Source organism: Aulonocara sp. 'chitande type north' Nkhata Bay, linkage group LG11 (genome assembly GCF_057382095.1).
Source record: "Aulonocara sp. 'chitande type north' Nkhata Bay isolate Kocher_YH1m ecotype deep benthic linkage group LG11, A_spYH_male_GT1.1, whole genome shotgun sequence".
NCBI classification, from domain to species: domain Eukaryota; kingdom Metazoa; phylum Chordata; class Actinopteri; order Cichliformes; family Cichlidae; genus Aulonocara; species Aulonocara sp. 'chitande type north' Nkhata Bay.
The window spans coordinates 18,851,401-18,869,802 of NC_141354.1; the positions used below are offsets into that span (position 1 = coordinate 18,851,401).

At 46.5% G+C, this 18,402-nt stretch overlaps 1 protein-coding gene across 4 annotated transcripts; it reads left to right on the top strand.

The window, feature by feature from the left end:
• The first annotated feature begins 1,071 nt into the window (after positions 1 to 1,071).
• arid1aa (AT-rich interaction domain 1Aa) lies at positions 1,072 to 18,362 on the top strand. 4 transcript variants are annotated; one of them, XM_086310908.1, is made up of 20 exons: positions 1,072 to 2,328; positions 4,669 to 4,887; positions 4,977 to 5,576; positions 5,683 to 5,778; positions 7,489 to 7,729; positions 8,638 to 8,727; positions 8,813 to 8,983; positions 9,545 to 9,878; positions 10,021 to 10,166; positions 10,276 to 10,361; positions 10,479 to 10,688; positions 10,799 to 11,003; positions 11,164 to 11,308; positions 11,405 to 11,574; positions 11,662 to 11,872; positions 12,694 to 12,819; positions 13,500 to 13,593; positions 13,815 to 14,658; positions 14,822 to 14,952; positions 15,040 to 18,362. In XM_086310908.1, the coding sequence occupies exons 1-20, from the start codon at positions 1,414 to 1,416 to the stop codon at positions 16,894 to 16,896; spliced, it is 6,891 nt and encodes a 2,296-aa protein (XP_086167034.1). In that variant the 5' UTR covers positions 1,072 to 1,413; the 3' UTR covers positions 16,897 to 18,362. The 4 variants fall into 4 exon arrangements, with proteins under 4 accessions (XP_086167034.1, XP_086167036.1, XP_086167037.1 ...); XM_086310910.1 differs by having other exon boundaries at positions 11,182 to 11,308; XM_086310912.1 differs by lacking the exon at positions 1,072 to 2,328 and adding an exon at positions 2,413 to 2,653.
• The last annotated feature ends 40 nt before the right edge of the window (positions 18,363 to 18,402 follow it).

An 18,402-nucleotide genomic window follows, 5' to 3' on the forward strand; every position in this document is an offset into this window, starting at 1 on the left:
CTAATAAATTCGCATTTAATTATTACTACCAAAAACAAAAAAACAAAAAAAAAAAAACCCCAAAACCACAAAAACTCCCTCAGCCTCGCACACACTCTTTTCATTACCATCCTACCCCTGCTCAACACTGTGCGCAAACACCCTGTGTGTGCCAAAAAAAAACATGTCTGCTTCATTTGACTGAGCAGAGGACGAACGTTTTTCTAACGCTCGTTTTTCTAACTGTTTGGGAGACTTTGAAACTGTCCATGCATCCTCTTTCTGATAGATAAGGTCTGCCTGATTTTTCCCCCCTTCCTCCCTCCTCTGAACGGTGTAGTTCAATGTTAGTGGGGTGAGAGAGGGAAGCTGGAGCCTGCGCGCCCATCCCCCCACACTCGGCAGAGAGTGTTTCTGCTGGAGTGAGAGACAGACAGAGAGGAGAGAGGGGGTGGTAGAAGAGAGCAGAGCAAAGCAGGCAGGGGAGGGAATAAGGGAATGTGCATTGGTAGTCTCGTTTGCTGCAAGGCTTCCTCCTTCTGCTGTGGAAAAACCTGTGCGTGCGTTGCCTTTCTCGCCTAAATACCACTCAGAAACACTGTTCGGGGGGAACACAATAACGCCAAGAGCACAAAGGCGCATTTAAACGAGCTGAATGTTACAGCTTTTTGCTTTTAAAGTCTAAAAATATAACTGGGTGTGTGGAAGGCAGGCTAAATGAATGCAGTGCAAAGTTTGCAGCATTTATGTATCCTGCTGTGCGTAATAACGACCTTTACGCGCGCAGCTGTGGCACCCACATATATGCAAATACTTGGAAAAATTATATATATATTTTTTACGCATTAATTAGTTTTCCCGGGTACTGATGAGTCCACAAAACCCTCAAACGTATTCACCAAGCCTACAGCCCGTGATCTATATACAGCCTCTTGATTGGCGGCTGGTTTAAAGTGCATTGTTTATGAGTTTGGGCGACTCTCGTCGTGTGCAGAAAATATTCCACCTATGGTGGGGAGAAGGGAAAAAAGATAGAGAGACAACGTGAGGTTTTCTGAAGACAAAAAAATCCAGTCCGCGCTGTGACAGCTCCACTCCGCGTTTTGCGGCCATCTGTGCGGCTCAGTAAAATGGCTGTATCTAGCGGAGCCTCGTGTTGGTTGGGTTCGCTCCCTGCCTCTACCCGGGCTCAGTAACACAACTCCCACAACAATTTCTGTCGCTTTTTTTACGCATTGTATGGAGCCTCCATCATTTCTCTAACCCATTTACGGAACCGGAACCGGGAGGATGGAGGCCGGATTCGGTCCGGTATGAGGGGCGGGAATGCATCGGCAAAAGGATAAATGGTTCTAAACAATTATTTATATTCAATGCTAGCTTTTGATTGTGACTGACTCGCCGAGAGAGGGAGAGAGAGGTGGGGGGTATATCATGGCCGCTCAGGTCGCCAGCGCCGCCACTCTTAACACTAGTCCGCCGTCCGAACTCAAAAAGCCGGATCGAGACGCCAAGGACGAGTCGGGTCCGGGAGAGAAGCAGCCAGACAAAAAGCAACCGGGCTTGGACGGCGGATCGCCGGGAAGGGGGGATCTGCAGGACGGGGCCGACGGTGGAAATGTAGGGGGAGGAGGAGAACCTGAGATGAAGAACGGGAATGGGAACCCGCCCAGGGCTAACAATAATACCCAGAATGACTCTGCCGGACCGGAGGGAAATAACCACCCCGGTTTGGTGCATCACCACGGCGCGGCTTTTCCTCCACCTTCGTACGGATACAGTCAGCACTACGGTCGGGCCCCTTTTCATCAACATGGCGGACAACAAAGCCCTGGCATGGCAGCTGCTGCGGGTCCGGTCGTGCAGTCGAGCAACATGATGGACCCTTATCAACATAATTCACACGACCATGGCTTTTCAAACCACCAGTTCAACAATTATAACCCATTCCCGAACAGGACTCCGTATCCCAGCCAAGCGTACGCCATGAACTCCCCTCGCAGCGCCCAGGCGCCGACAGCTGGGGGGCAACCAGCTAAGCAGCAGCCACCAGCGGGAGGACCCACGGCAATGGCTGGATCTTACAGTAATCAGAGATATAACATTGGAAACCCTCAACCTACATCCACACCGACACTCAACAAGCTCCTAACCTCCCCCAGCTCAACGCGGGGATATCCAAACTATCCGTCTAGCGACTATAGTAGCCAAGAAGGAGCTAGCAAAGGACCAGCAGACATGGGCAGTAGCGGTCAGTATGGAGGGAGCAATCCGGCTTGGCAACAAAGGAGCCATCACCCATCGCCTATGAGCCCTGGAAGTGCTGGGCAGCCGTTAGCAAGAACCCAGGTAAAAGCCATTTTAACAGGAACAAGGCACGAGCTTTAGCACGTCTCCTTCCCTTCTCCTAGCTAGTTCACAACGTAGCAGGCCAGCCATTGTCTGATACTAGTTCGCAAAGACTCTAAAATGGCTGCCTCTTGTGTGTAATTTTTTTCTTTTCACCACACCATTAAATAAGAGTTGTTTTAACGTATTTATAAAGCTGGCTAGCAACAAAGAAGCGTCGCTCGAGGCGGATATAAGTTGTTGAAACGTTGTAAAGGACGGTTCAGGGGAAGCCAAGAAGGCCCGACTTTGAAAAGGGGGCGAAAATAGTCGCCGAAGAGCAACGGTTCGTTTTTTCTCTCATAGCTTTGCTTCTCCTTTTACGTGCTGAATTTACAATGAATTTTTGCTGCGAACACATCCGTGTGATGGTGCACAGCTACAGTAACGTGTTCTTATACGTGTGAGTTTGTGGCGGTTGCTCATACCTTCGTGTTTGTGTTGTTTTCTTGTGCGGTAAACTGTATTTCGGTGGCCATGACGGAAGGAATGCGTTTCGTGTCGAGCGAGTCTCGCACAGTTGGTTAAAATGGCTCATGTTGGTCTTGTTTAAATTGCGTAAATATCACAGTTTGCTCGCTGGGGAAAGGTTAAACTGTTAGTTTGGGTCATATATTGATTAAAAAAGAATTTCCCCGTGCTGAAAAGCCGCTCGGCTTCCCCGCATGCACGCCGCCTGTAAACAATCATCCCTGCTTTTTATGAGTGACTTGAATGCAGTCAGCAGATTGCAGTTTGCACTGGGATTTGAATTGTGGAGGTAAAATCCTACTGTCAAAGCCAGGAGATAGTTGGTCTTGGGTTGACATGCTAGCTGAAATCTGATTGGCTCCTCATCCGCTGCTCATGGCCATTTATAATTACATGTGATGCAAGGCAACAGTTGCTGATAAGAGCACATAGCATTAACTCATCACAGGGTCACCAGAGATTTTATTTTTTTGCTGCTTCTCTCCTCCTCTAAGCTCCACTTCTTACTTGCAAAATAAATCCACGGTTGGAGCAGCTCGCACCTGAATGATGTGTGGATTTGTAGTTTTGCTCCCATCATTTGCTAATATTGACCAAAAATGCGAAATGTGTTGCTGTGGGCTCTGGGTGCAGCTTGTTACACCAAAAAGGGGTGTAAGTAGTTTGTTTTAGTGTTTGAATATACACCAGACACTATTAACACAGTAAAGTTCACATCATGGGTAAATGGGCTCTTATTTACTGATATACCATATTTTTTAAAATTCTCGAGCTAATGCAATAAACACATGGCTGTTTTTTGGTTGTTTTTTTAATACACACACAGTAGAATAAAAGACAAATTTGAGCTTTCCCCACGAGGGTGTGTGTGCGCGCATGTGTGTATGCGCTCTTTGCTGCTGTGTCTGGCGTGCCACACAAGTTTAACTGCAGAAAATTTCCCCCCAATCCTCCCCCGAAGCCAATCAGAAGGCAGTCCAGCATCTCTCACCCGCCAAGGGAGTTTCCTCTCTGTCTTATGCAGATTAGCCATGTGCTACTCTTATTCACTTGATTATCTTAGATGTGCAAAGGGTCACGCTTTTTATTTTTGTTTATTATTTGGACAGAGGAGTTACCATTGAGTTGAGGATGCTCTTGTCGGCAAGGTGCGCTTGTGGGGATTCACCCAAAGTAGCTCATGGGTCTACATGTATTTGTTTAAGCAGATCATCTTGGGGTGCCTAATTTTTATCATGTGACACAGTTTTGATGGAGCGTGAGTAAAGATCCAGAATGTGACCTTTATTTCCAGCTTTTTTTTAAAAACTGAATGTGCCAGACTATGTACAGCTATACACAGTTTTTACTCTCCACAGCTGTTGTGAAGTTACTTCCTTCATTTCTTGTGTCATTCATCCAGAGCCAAACTGCCTTCAATGAAGGGTGGAAGGGGGGGCTACTTGGAACAGACTCAAAACAGGAGCACAGCTGGGATATGTTTAAGATTGGGCAGACTGCCCTCCATTCGAAAGTATATATATTCTGTTGACTTCCGAAACTATGGCAAAGCGAGGTGAAAAAAAATCAGGGTAATGACCGTGGGAAATAAGGTGGGGGGAAAAACACAGCTTGCCTGTTTGCTGGAGTTTCTTTTTCTTTTCTTTTCTTTTTTCTTTTCAGGTATGGAAATGTAAGACTCTGCAGTCAAGTATTTTACAGCTGTAATAGTACAATTATCTGTGTGAGGACACTTGCTTGAAACTTGTAGGATTTGATGACTTGATTTTCTGTGTTGTGCTGTTATCATCTGATTTTTTATTTTTTGCTCTCTGTTCTTGCCATGTCCAGCCTCCTGGTTCCATGGACCCGATGGGAAAAATGAGGGGTCAGCCATATGGAACAAGCGGCCCATACAGTCAGCAGTCACAGCAAGGACCTTCAGCCGGTCCACAACCAGGGCCTGGTTACCCTGGACAGGGTTATGCCCCGCCAGGTCCCCAGAGATATCCAGTGGGAATGCAAGGCCGGACCTCTGGAGGCATGGGGGCCATGCCGTATGGTCCACAGGTATTATCTTTCATTCTGGATCTTCAGTTCAGATCTCTCATTACTGTTGGTGTGTTTGAGGCCTTAGTGTGTTTGTATATTCTGTTTAGATGGGATCTTATGGCCAGCAGGGAGCAGGAGGCTATGGCTCTCAGGGCCAGGCACCCTATTATGGCCAACCAAGCCAGGCTCCTCACCCAAGTCAGCAACAAACCTCATATTCACAGCCTCCACCTGGACAACCCGGCAGCCAGTCACCATACCCAGGTCAACCCCATCCTCCTCAGACTTCTACTCCACACACCCAGGGAGGGCCACCTTATCAGCAGCCCCACATGCCCCCACAGTCCCAGGGGCCACTGCCAGGCCCATCCCAAGGGCCCCCACAGTCACAGCCCCCTTATTCTCAAGCTTCAGCCCCACAGTCTGGCCAGTCTCCCTACGCCCAGCAGCAGGGTCCTCCCAGTCAGGCCCAGCAGCAGCCCAACTCCCAGTCTAACCCTGGATCGCAAGGCCAGTCCAGCTACCCAGGATCAATACAGGGGCCCCAGCAGCCACCCTCACAGCAACAGCAATCACAGTCTCATCCACAGCAGTCACCAGGACACAGCCAGCACCCACAAGGGCAGCCTGCAGGTTACCCCCAGAACCCTCAACAGCAGCAAGCACAACAGTCACCTTATCAGCGCTTTCCTCCTCCTCCTCCGCAGGTACCAATCTCAGTCTTGGCTCATATTCATCTTGGTTAATGAGTTTTCTCTATGTGGTTCTGTATCTCTGGCAGTATACTTAAGCGCACGTTCTTTTGTTTATCAGGAGGTATCCCAGGACTCATTTCAGTCCAATGCGCCTCCATCCACTCAGCCTAAATCTGGTCCAGAGGACGGTCAAGGCCGCCCCTCCAGCCTTCCGGTCAGTTATGCTTCTTATAACACCGCCGGGGCATTGCTTTTTCACAGTTTTCCATCAGATATTTTTTCCTTGCCGCTTTATTATATTTATCATGCTAGTTTTCAAAAACACGGCAGTTTATGGCACATTGCATTTAAAATTCATTTCGTATTATTGATGATAATGTAAAAATTTTCCTTTGCTCTGGCTGCTGCGCGTGCTGCTGTTCTTCAGTTGTTGAGACACAGCTCCATGGCTGATGTTTTTTGGAAAAGGGTGCTGTGCAAATGAGACGAGAAATCTGACAATCGAGCACTTGCACAGATGAAATGGCTGAACCGAGACAATTCGAAAACATGTTTTCAGTCTGCTTCCATGCGTATTCTGTTTTTGTTTGGGCTGTGAAGGCAAATGGACCAAACCCACTGTTTTTTTTTTTTTGGTTTTTTTTTTGTTTGTTTTTTTAGTGCGAATTCAAAAGTTATGTAAAAAAAACACCTGTGATGGTTCTTGAACTGTTAAGACCGCTTTCTAATCGATGCATTTCCATCTAAAACTGAAAACATTTCAGTACTGGACCTTTTTTTGCGTGCAGTCCTCTTCTTTGCACACGATCGATTTCCAGCCTATAGTAACAACCTCTGGATGGTATTCCCGTTATTTCTTTTGAGCTCTTTTGTGCAACCAGAGAGCATTAAAGTGCACACTGACCTGCTGCCATTCAGCAGAATTTGATTTACCTTTGCGAGCCCTGATGATGCAGGATGACGTCACCTAAACGATGCAGTGAGTGAGTTACCAGTCTGAAAGACTTGATGTTATGCAGACTTGTCCTGTGTTAAAAAACAAAAACAAAAAAACTGTGAATACGAACCTGACTGTAACTAAAATGCAGCTCTCCGGTCATCCGTCCGGATCAAACTTCCAGGTTTGTAAATGCCCTTCATCTGAACTGAATCTTGGCTGTTTGTTTGTGTATTGAAATCACATGGCAGAGCTGGCGCTGCACGCTGACTCGGCTTGCATCCTACAAACCTTGGTAACCATGACAACCCCCGGCACTAATGCGCACTCACTTTTTCTTTGAAAAAGATAAATAAGGACAAAGGCCTCCGGGTGTGTGTGTGTATTTGTATCTCTGCCACTCATGTCTTAACAGCAGAAGGATGAAATTGCAGCGTACTGATACTACAGCTAATGTACAAAGTAAACATTACAATACTGTAAACCAGAGGCTCCGTTGACTTGGCTTAAATAAGCATAGGGACACACATTGGATAACAATTAAACATGCTTGCAGGACGCAATGAAAATATTAGCGTAAAGAGAAATCACTTCAGTTCTTTATCAGCATTTAATCTAGTCTAAGCTTGCAGAGTGTCTGATATGTGCCTATATATGTGCCATACGTCACTGACTGAAAACACATTGCGCTGGAATCGATTTAAATAGCAGCACAGACCCATTACAGTCATTCGCCTCTAGATTCCTTAGTGCTCTTATTACATTTTTGTGGGTTGTTTTGATTCTTTTTAGGACGCTGTAGGCCGGATGTGGCGGTATTTTGCCCAAAAGTTGAGAGGAATCAAGAGAAAGGAGCATCTGTGTCAAAATGCACAAACTGTCATATTTTTTTATTTTTTTATTTTTGCCCTGCTAAATTTTCCTGTCTCTCTGCAGTGCAGTTCTTTTACTCCTTGTTCTTTCTTTTCTCCCTGTATGTGTTCTCAGGACCTGTCGGGGTCCATCGATGACCTGCCTACCGGTACAGAGGGCGCCCTGAGTCCCGGCGTGAGCACGTCAGGGGTGTCGAGTAGCCAGGGCGAGCAGAGCAACCCTGCTCAGTCGCCCTTCTCTCCTCACACATCTCCACACCTGCCAGGCATCCGAGGGCCTTCACCTTCCCCGGCCGGTTCCCCTGCCAGCGCCAGCACATCCCGCACAGGACCGCTGTCACCTGCCAACATGCCAGGTGGGCCTTCACAGTGAAATTGGGCATATGATTATTAGCGGGCTTCTTACATGTCTGATCGTGACAGCGATGCCAGATTACTGACCAGTGCTGCTTAAATTATTAGAGAAGCTGTTGGTTTTTGCATATTTTTGGGAGATTACATTTACCTTTTTGGTGAATTTTGTTTGAAACCCTCTTTGCCATTTTTGGAAATGTTTTCCAAGCCTCGCTGAAGCTATATGTCCTATATTTGGACCCGACAGTAAATGGAAACATCATCGATGGCCTGCAATTGCACATTTCCTCAAAACTCAGCCTGCTGTGTTTAGTTTCCTCGGACACCTCAGGATCTTTGCTGCACACTAAAATATTATTTTTGTTTGGTTGTTCACGAAGCATAAGTGTGTGTGTGTGTGTGTGTGTGTGTGTTTGGCATGGTCTGCATATTTAGAATTGTGCACCTTCTAAAGTTTAGCCTGTAAATATGCTCTCTGCTGTTCTGTGAGGGCTGATTTTTGTCTCAGAGTTTGACAAATTTTTTGCTGAAAGTGTAAAGTTTTTCTCACCCCCCAGTTAAGAGGTTGAATGGATTTATAACCTCAGAACTAGATCAGAAGGCTTTTCTGGGCCCATAATGGGCAACAAGCAGTGTAGAATCTTGAAGCAGTGGGAGACATTTTTGTATTCTGTGGTTCGACCCAAATACATCAATGTTATTTTCTCTTACGATCCAGCTCTGAATCTCTGTGGTGGAAGAGGTGTTAATGCCATTTTTAAGAATGTCTAGTAGTGCAAAAGAGTTTTATAGTTTTATGCATCTTTAAGAATGGATATCACCCTTTGTCCTCAAATTGGAATAAACTTAGCAACTACTCGTTGCTCCTTCCCTGAGCTCTCACCAATTTAACTTAATTATTACTGTTTAGGGACCCAAATGCCTCCCAGACCGTCAAGTGTGCAGTCAGATGGGAGCCTACACCCTACAATGAGCCAGTCTCCTATGGCCCAGGACAGAGGTATGTTGCCATCTGAAGTCTGCTTTGAGATTAACATGTTGAGTGTTTGCCGTGGCATCTGAGCCTTTGTCTTTGTCTCTTTTAGGGTTTATGCAGAGAAACCCTCAGATGCCCCCTTATGGCTCCCCCCAGTCAGCCTCTGCACTGTCACCACGCCAGTCCTCTGGGGGACAGATGCACCCTGGGATGGGCCCATATCAGCAGAACAACTCTATGGGAGGCTACGGGCAGCAGGGAGGACAATATGGCCCTCAAGGTTTAAACTTTTGGATTGGGTTATCTTTAAGAGAGGCTTTTTTTTTTTTTTTTTTTTATTCTTTGAAATACTGCTAAGACAACTGTCTTCTAAAAATTGATTATATTAAGCCTAAATATTGCTTAATAAAGGCTTTCCACTCCATTTACAACCTGTCTAAAAAGTTTGCTGTTTACAATGTATCAGAAAATCCTTAGGAATATATCTCCCTGCCTCATGAATACCATGCTATCGCTGGTCCCTCCCTCTGACTGTGTTGCAGCTATTTATAGCTGTGAAGCAGAGAGTCAGCTGACGTAGCAGAGCCTCCTGTCAGTAGAGCTGAAACTGTGACAAAGGCTTGTTGCTCAGGCTGCATAGTGCACTCTCTCTCTCTGTACTAGCAGTCTGTAAGGAAAAGTCTGCCTCACGCACTCTTTAACAAAAGACTACTTTGAATTATAAAAACCAAGAAACTTCTGGGTGCTGCAGTGAGATTTTTGTTTTTTCAGAGTTCTGTTCAGTTGCAACCATGTGATTTACTTGAGCCTTTTTTTTCCCATCTTATCATTCCCATCTTAGGTTATCCTCGGCAACCTAGCTATGGCAACATGCCTAATGCCAGCTACCCTGGGACTGGCATGGGCTCAATAAATCCCATGGCAAGCCAGGGTGGAGGTCCTCCATATGCTGGCATGCCTCCAGGAAGGATGCCTCCTAATCAAATGGGGGCACGGCCCTATGGCCCCAACATGGGTCCCAATATGGGGCCTAGCATGGGTCCAAACATGCCTCCCAACATGGGCAATATGCCGCCCCAGGTGAGCTCAGGAATGTGTCCTCCACCAGGAATGAACAGAAAGCCCCCGGATCCCTCAGCCATGCAACACCCTGCCACAAACTCCATGCACAACAGGTTGGTTACCAGTGGATCCTCAACTACCTGCATTTATTCACCAGGCACAAGTCTGCTGGTTATCACTCATGTCTAAATATGAAGTAGCTGCACAGTGCCTCATCCCACTTGCACATAAGATGACATATTTCTCTCTCTCCAGGATGTCTGGGTACCCCAACATGTCTCCAGGCATGATGGGCTCTGGCCCGCCTTACGGCCCTCCAATGAACAGTATGCCTGGAATGATGAACACTCCAGGTGGATCACCCTACCCTATGGGGCCAAACATGGCCAATAACACAAGTGGTAAGTTGTACTGGCATAACCTCATAACTTAATGTTGTTCTTTTTTTTCTGTTTGTTTTCTCTTACGTGGATGCTTCATAGCTAATTCATTCCCCACCATTGTTTCTAGGCATGGCCTCTAGTCCAGAAATGAACAATAAGATGAATAACAAGGTAGATGGGAGTGTGACGCCCAAGCCAGAATCCAAATCGAAGGTAACCCCTCTATTAAATATAATTACTATTTTTACAAGTCTTTTAAAATCTGTGCACCTCACCTCATGTCCTTTGTCATTTTGAAAATTGGTTTCTTCCTCCTCTCACACTAAACAGAAGTCCAACTCTTCCACCACAACCAGTGAAAAGATAACGCATCTGTACGACTTAGGACCAGAGCCAGAGAGGAAGATGTGGGTGGACCGTTATTTGGCCTTTATTGAAGAGAAGGCTATGGGCATGACCAACCTGCCTGCTGTAGGACGCAAACCTCTCGACCTCTTTCGGCTGTACATGTCTGTTAAAGAGATCGGAGGCATGATGCAGGTTAATATGGAAGTTTTAAACAACATGAATCCCAGAGTAAATGTTTTGCTTTGTCTTTGTTGAATCCTTTCCTAATATCCCTGTATTTTGTGTATGTGTGTGTATCTCAGGTGAATAAGAATAAGAAATGGCGTGATCTGGCCACTTCCTTGAATGTGGGTACATCCAGCAGTGCTGCTAGTTCTTTAAAGAAACAGTACATCCAGTGTCTGTATGCCTTTGAGTGCAAAATTGAGCGTGGTGAAGACCCCCCACCTGAGATCTTTACAGACAACAAAAAGAACCAAGCTGCTAAGGTCCAGCCCCCCTCTCCAGGTGAGAGCTGTGCTCATGTAACCTTTTCTGATGAGCGTACCTTTTCAATAATCAACCCCTTTGAACTTTAAAACTGACAAAAATGCCCGACTTGCTCTTTTGCAGTGTTATTAAAGCCATGTACCATATCTATCTGTTCCTCTCTTATTTCAAACTGAAGCGTCCCTCTGCTCCACAGCTGGGTCAGGCTCTCTGCAGGGTCCTCAGACTCCTCAGTCTACCAGCAGCTCCATGGCTGAGGGGGGAGACTTAAAACCCCCTACTCCGGCCTCTACTCCTCATGCCCAAATGCCGCCCGGGTCCAGGTGACTCTTGTTTAAGATTTTAACTGAAGAATCTTTGCTTTCAAGAGTCATTAACATTAGTTATACTAATCCTTCTTCCTTTTGCCTCTTTCCTAGGAGCAGCGTTAACCTGCAGGACCCCTTCTCTGACGGAAGCGATCCTGCATTTCCCCGGAAGAACATGACGCCCAACTCCAACTATCAGTCTGGCATGAACACGCCTGACATGCAAGGTCGAATGGGCCCGTACGAACCAAACAAAGACCCCTTTAGTAACATGCGGAAAGGTGGGCACACTGAATAGTGTTGTTAGTCTCAGCTAATTAACCAGTTACACATTTCTAAATGCTTTGTAACTCTAAATATATTTCCAGTTGGGGAGCAGTTTCTACCTGCTAACCAGGGTCCCAACAGCGGGATGGGTGATCAATCACAGCAGCCGCCACAACAACAACAACCACCACCACAACAACCGCAACAGCAGCAGCAGCAACCTCCATTCAACAGGGGACCGCCTGGGGCCATGGGCACAATGCCAATGGGGCCCAGACAGCAGTATCCTTATGGACCAGGCTACGACAGGAGGTAAGGCAGAATTTTAATGGTCCTTCAACACAGCTGGTAAAACCAAGTACTTTCATGATTAATCAAACCACAAATGTCCCCATTCACCTCAAAGAAATTGTCTAATGACTGAGTTGAATACATTTGATATTTAAGAAACTGGCTAGCTTCTTACACACTTAATTAAGCTCTTAGGTTATTTTAATGCTGCCGTTGATTCACATGTTCATATGGTGACAAGAATGAAATGTATCCCTAAAACAAGTGTAATACGAGTAAACACGAGACGTTGTAGTCTCCACGGGCAATCCTTTTCCCCCACGATTGTATTAGATTTTGAATTTTTTATTTTAAATTAGTGATACTGCACACTTGCATGGTGGGACCAATATTTTTTATGTATGCAGTAGCTACTTTGACAGTGACAGTAGTAGTTCATCTTCTGCCTGGAGAAACATTTTAGCGCTAATGTGGGTATACAGGTGTCATAACCTATTGTAGTAACAGCAAAACACTTTCCACCAGCAGTGTCTCACTTTCCTTCCCTGGGAATTTTCCTGGTTTGTTAGTTCTTGTATGTGGAGTACTGGCATTTTTGGATTACAGTGTTCCGTCTGAGCCTTTTTTAGTTGCTGTTGTCACTTTTGTTACCATTTTCCTATCAAACTGGATGTTTAAAGTAGGCTATTCAAGATATACTTCCTCACTGTTAGCAGTCATACACTGAGAGCCACTTATAAAATGTCTTGACCTTGTGCTTTGTAACATTTCCTATGAGTTTTTTCTTTTCTTTTTTGGATGATCTAGCATAATCTCTACATGTATTGTTCCACTTTTCCCAGGTCGGAGCAAGGAATGGGCCCAGAAGGCAACATGGGTTCTGGTGTTCCTCAGCCAAACCCGATGATGCCTGCCAACGCCGACACGGGGATGTATTCGCCAAATCGCTTCCCACCACAGCAGCCACGGTCAGTTCACAAAGCACTTCGTGGCTGGCAGCCTTTTAGATTTTCAAACTACTGTCAATTGGAAGTCATTCTTCATATATAACAAATCTACGGTTTTAGTAAAACTTGAATAACCTTCAACTCTTCAGTCTCGTTACAAAGCCAGTCCACAGCGTCATGAGACGCTGTATTTTGATGTAACTTCTATATTTGTCATTTTGACAGCGGTATTGCTTCATTAATGTAAATTTTTTTTTCCATCTTTGAGTAAATATTCACTTGGCATTTACTGCTCTTTAGTTTAAGCTTTATCTTGTGTGAATATGAATGTTATACAGTTGCATTGATTTAAATGTATTTTGTCTTAATCCAACACAAATTCTCTGCTGGCTGGTATTTTTCACCAAGTAGTGAGCCATGCAGTTAACAAACACATGCTTGACATAATAATACAGTAAATGTTTTATAGAAAAATGGATCACGTTGAAGCACCAAAGAGGAGTATAAAGGATATTAAGTATAATGTAATTCACTGTGACACGATTAGAGGAATCTACAGCTAAATGCCCTTTGGGTGTGCATTCATCGACGTATGCTGACACATATCAGTGGGGCTTGTTGTAACTTGGTGAGAGATGCATAAGATTTTCATGGTCAAACTGAACAGGCACTTGTTTTTTTTTTTTGTTTTTTTTTTGCAGGCATGATTCCTATGGTAATCAGTATCCTGGACAGGGAACGCCCCCTACTGGCTCTTACCCAAATCAGCAGCCTGGAATGTACACACAGCAACCGGTAAATGATCCATCTGCACTACACCAACTCCCAGTGTTCTTAGTGTGTATAGGTCAAACAATGTGAAGGTTATAACTTTTACTTGTGTATTTATTTATTTTTGTCCTTGATGGCGCTCCTGTCATTTTTTTACATTTTTGTGAATGACTTTATTCTTTTTGCAGTTTGCTTTAAATGGTAAATGATAAATGTGTCTGTCTGCACTTTTGTATTTTCTGTAGAGTTACAAGCGTCCAGGGGAAGGCGGTTACCCACCATCAAAACGTCACGAGACTGACTACAGTGGACCCTTCCCTGGCGGACAGCAGCCACCGCAGCAACCGCAACAGCAAGGAGGCGCCTCTGCACCCTCTTCAGGACAGCAGGAGCCATACAATCAGTACAGCAGCAGCGGGCCCTACCCTGGCGCCGATCGCCGTCCACCCGGCCCCAGCAGTCAGTTCCCGTTTCCCTTTGGTCGTGAACGGATGCAGGGGACAACTGGGCCCAATTCGCAACCTAACATGCCCCCTCAGATGATGCAGTCAGGCCCTCCTGAGGGTCCTCAGGGAGGCATGTGGCAGGGACCTCGAGATATGAACTATCAGAACTACCCCAGCCGACAGGGTGGCCCTGGGGGTCCTCCCCAGGGACCTGGTTACCCCGGCATGAACCGGGCAGAGGAGATGATGCCGTCAGAACAACGCATGAATCACGATGGCCAGTGGGGGGGTCAGATGGGCCCTCGGCAGCCTCCTTACGGTCCAGCCGGGCCTGGCACACCTATGCCTCGCTCGGTACAGTCCAACTACCAGCCCCCTCAGGGGGTGCAGAACCACATTCCACAGGTGCCGAGCCCAGCATCCATGCCCCGCCCCATAGAGAGCAGGACATCGCCTAGCAAGTCTCCCTTTATGCATGGAATGAAGATGCAGAAGGCTGGTCCCCCAGTGCCTGCATCCCACATAGTGCCCCCTCCAGTGCAGTCACCTCTAATAAGGCGAGACATGCCTTTTCCGCCAGGCTCTGTAGAAGCTACCCTTCCTGTCCTGAAGCCACGTCGAAAACTCACCATGAAAGATATTGGTATGAAAAGAAATTCTAGAACTTAAAAGCAGCTTATTACCCTTTATTGTTCACAGTACTGTTTAATACTGCAGCTGTCCTCAGTTGTAAGTTATTGATCAGAGAGTAGTGGTATTCATTAATTTCTCTATTTTTTTTTTTCTTCTTGATTTTTCTCTTTTAGGAACCCCAGAGGCCTGGAGAGTTATGATGTCATTAAAGTCCGGTTTATTGGCTGAAAGCACGTGGGCCTTAGATACTATCAATATACTTCTCTATGACGACAATAGTATTTCCACCTTCGATCTCAACACGGTGAGATTCAGTATTGAGCCCTAATAATGTTTGTAGCAGTTTGCATGGTGATCATTTCTAATATTTTCCTTTATATTGTTTCTTCAGTTGCCTGGTCTATTAGAGTTGGTGGTTGAGTATTTCCGACGCTGCCTCATTGAAATCTTTGGCATCCTGCGGGAGTATGAGGTCGGCGACCCTGGCCAGAGAACACTACTTGATCCTGAGACCTTGAAACGAGACTGGAATGGCACAGAGGAAGAGGAACCACGGGTGGATGATATGGAACAAGAGGATGAAGATGACGATGAAGAGGAAGAACGAGAAACGGAGGGGTCATCTCATGTCAAAGAGGAGGAAGATCAAAAGCAGTGCTCTCAAGGTCAGGACGAGAAGAGCAAGGGTTCATCATCTGAGCAGACGGGCTCGTTGCACACCCCAACTGCCCACGAGAGACCCAAGCAGGCGAGCAAGTTTGACAAGTTTCCCCTGAAGTTGGTACGAAAGAAAGACCCATTTGCCGCAGCCCAGGCAAATAATCATGGCAAAATTCAAGAGTTTGACAGTGGCTTACTTCACTGGAGCGCAGGAGGGGGAGACTCAACAGAACACATCCAGACCCACTTTGAGCCACGAAAAGACTTCTTGGAACCACGCGAACGAATACCTGTGCCACCGGTTTTACTAAGGCGGAGAGTCCTAGAAGAAGAGATACGGGAAAATGGTTTGCCTGCCGAGGAGGAGAGAAGGAAGCCTCAAGACGAAGAAGAAATGCCAAAAGAGACCTCCTCTTCAGAAAGATCAGCAGTCTCAGAGAAGTCCAGCTCCTTGCTTGGCAGCGAGGAGGAGAGGAAGACAGATTGTGACTCCAAGACGGTTGAGAAAGGCTCGAAAAGTCACCTAGAGAATAATAGACCCATTCCCTCCTCTGGCAGTTTCTTTACCCAGCAGGCACAGCAGAACGGCACCATCCTGGAGGACGAGCCTCACAGTAAGGATGAGGGGCCGCTCGTTGCACTGACTAATTGGCAGGATTCTTTAGCCCGGCGCTGCATTTGCGTCTCAAATATTGTCCGCAGCCTCTCCTTCGTTCCAGGCAATGACCACGAGATGTCCAAGCATTCGGGACTGCTGCTTATACTGGGTCGACTAATCCTGCTCCACCACCGGCACCCGGAGCGCAAACAGGCCCCGCTCACCTACGAAAAGGACGAGGATTCGGATGAGGGCATGGGCCAAAGGGACGAATGGTGGTGGGACTGCTTGGAGCTGCTGAGGGAGAACACACTGGTCACTTTGGCAAATATTTCAGGCCAGCTGGACCTCTCCATCTACTCCGAAAGCATCTGCTTGCCTCTGTTGGACGGCCTCCTTCACTGGGCTGTGTGCCCCTCAGCAGAAGCCCAGGACCCTTTCCCCACTCTGGGACCCCACGGTTCTTTGTCACCTCAGAGACTTGTCCTGGAAACGCTCAGTAAACTAAGCATCCAAGACAACAATGTGGACCTCATCTTGGCCACTCCACCATTCAGTCGGTTGGAGAAGCTTTATGGGAACCTGGTGCGGCTAATTGGAGACAGGAAGGTTGCGGTCTGTAGGGAGATGGCCGTAGTTCTACTAGCCAACCTGGCCCAGGGTGACACTCTGGCAGCCCGAGCAATCGCTATTCAGAAGGGCAGCGTGGGCAACCTGCTGGGCTTTCTGGAGGACAGTCTGGCTGCCACACAGCTGCAACAGAGCCAGAGCTCTCTGCTACACCTACAAGGGATGCCCTTTGAACCCACAAGCCCGGACATGATGCGGCGAGCAGCCCGGGCCCTGCACGCCTTAGCTAAGGTGGAGGAGAACCACTCAGAGTTCACACTACACGAGTCCCGACTCCTCGACCTTTCAGTGTCTCCCCTCATGAACTCGCTGGTTTCTCATGTTATCTGTGATGTACTCTTTCTGATCGGCCAGTCATGACAGCTGGAGGGAGCCGTGGCTCCACTTCTTGGGGGTTTTGTCCCCAGTCCCCCTCCTTCCTGGTAACCTTGGCTTATGTGTGTGTAACAGGGCAAAGAAAGTTCAAGTGACTGTCTGTATTTTAATTTATGAAAATCCTTCAGATTCCATTTTCCGTGCCTCCCCATCCTGGGCCAGCCTCACTCGAGGAGACGGAGGGGCAGGGCGGGGGTTAATCACGGAGCGGTGGTGGATCTACAAATCGGAGAGATGCCGACAAAGTGACACTACTTGCAAAGCAAATGCCCACTGGATGACACAGAGCAAAGCACCACGGTTGGGAGACTGTGCTGCACTCGGGTGGGGCGGGCAGGGGGGGAAAGTACTTTTTAATAAATAATAAATAGCTGAAAAAACAAAAACTGTAACCAAAGTTGCTGTCTCGTTTACAGTGAGTTTGGGAGACACAGTGTGCCCTAGCTCTCCCCTCGAGGGCACAATGAGTCTGTGACTGGTTGATGTTCAGAGGTGAAGCAGACTGATTAAGTGGCCTACTGGTTATAGTTGCTGTAGTTGGATTCTCACCAGTCAGCCCGACAGTAGACAAAGTGCTGTCAATAGACACCTTCACCGGGGAGGCCTGTGCAGTGTGCAGTAGATTGTAGGACATTTTCTGTACCGTACTGCTCTTGAGTGTAAGCATTCTGTAACACACGTTTCCACACAGAAGCTGGCGATGCAGCTCCTCAAGAGTTTCGAGGTCAATTTAGTTTGGTGTTAAAACAGAAAATGGCTTTCTTCCCCAAAGTATCAAGAACCTACAACACCCTTACCTCCTCTTATCCCTTGATTGTATGAATACCCTTATGAAAAGAAATCACCTCTTAGGACTGGTTTTCAACTTCAGATACAGCTTTGCTGTGGTGTATATATAATGTTGTACATTATACTTCCTTTCTGTGTCTGTCTCTCTCGCTCTCTCTCTGTGTCACTATTCTCACACTTGTTTATTGGCGCGGGACGGAGGCTGACGTGAGTTTGGTCCGTGACCTTCGGTCCTCTCCGATAAGACCCACATCTCTGGTCTCTTCACAGCTCCGTAGTATGGCAGACATGGCTCAGACCTGTTATCTCCTGGTACAATGAAAATAAACTAGATGAAGAACACGTTTGACAAATTTTCTCCAGTCATGGATTCTGCATATTTGTATTTCAGACTATGTAGCTAAGACATCGTGTAAATTCCTCCCTTTCCCTTTTTTGGCTCAATGAATATCATTTATTCAGTATGAAATCTTTATACTATATGTTCCACGTGGTAAGAATAAATGTACATTAAATCTTCGTAAGCTGTTTGATGGTTTTGTTCTTTTGCAATAACGACCTTCTTTGGGGGGGGGGAATGAATGAATTCACACAGCACTGTTTAGAGATGTTCTTTAAACCACATGTTCAAGATTACCTGCTCAATAAATGCTTCACTTATATTTAAAGACTCCTAAAACTCCTTAAGAAGGTGTTACACTA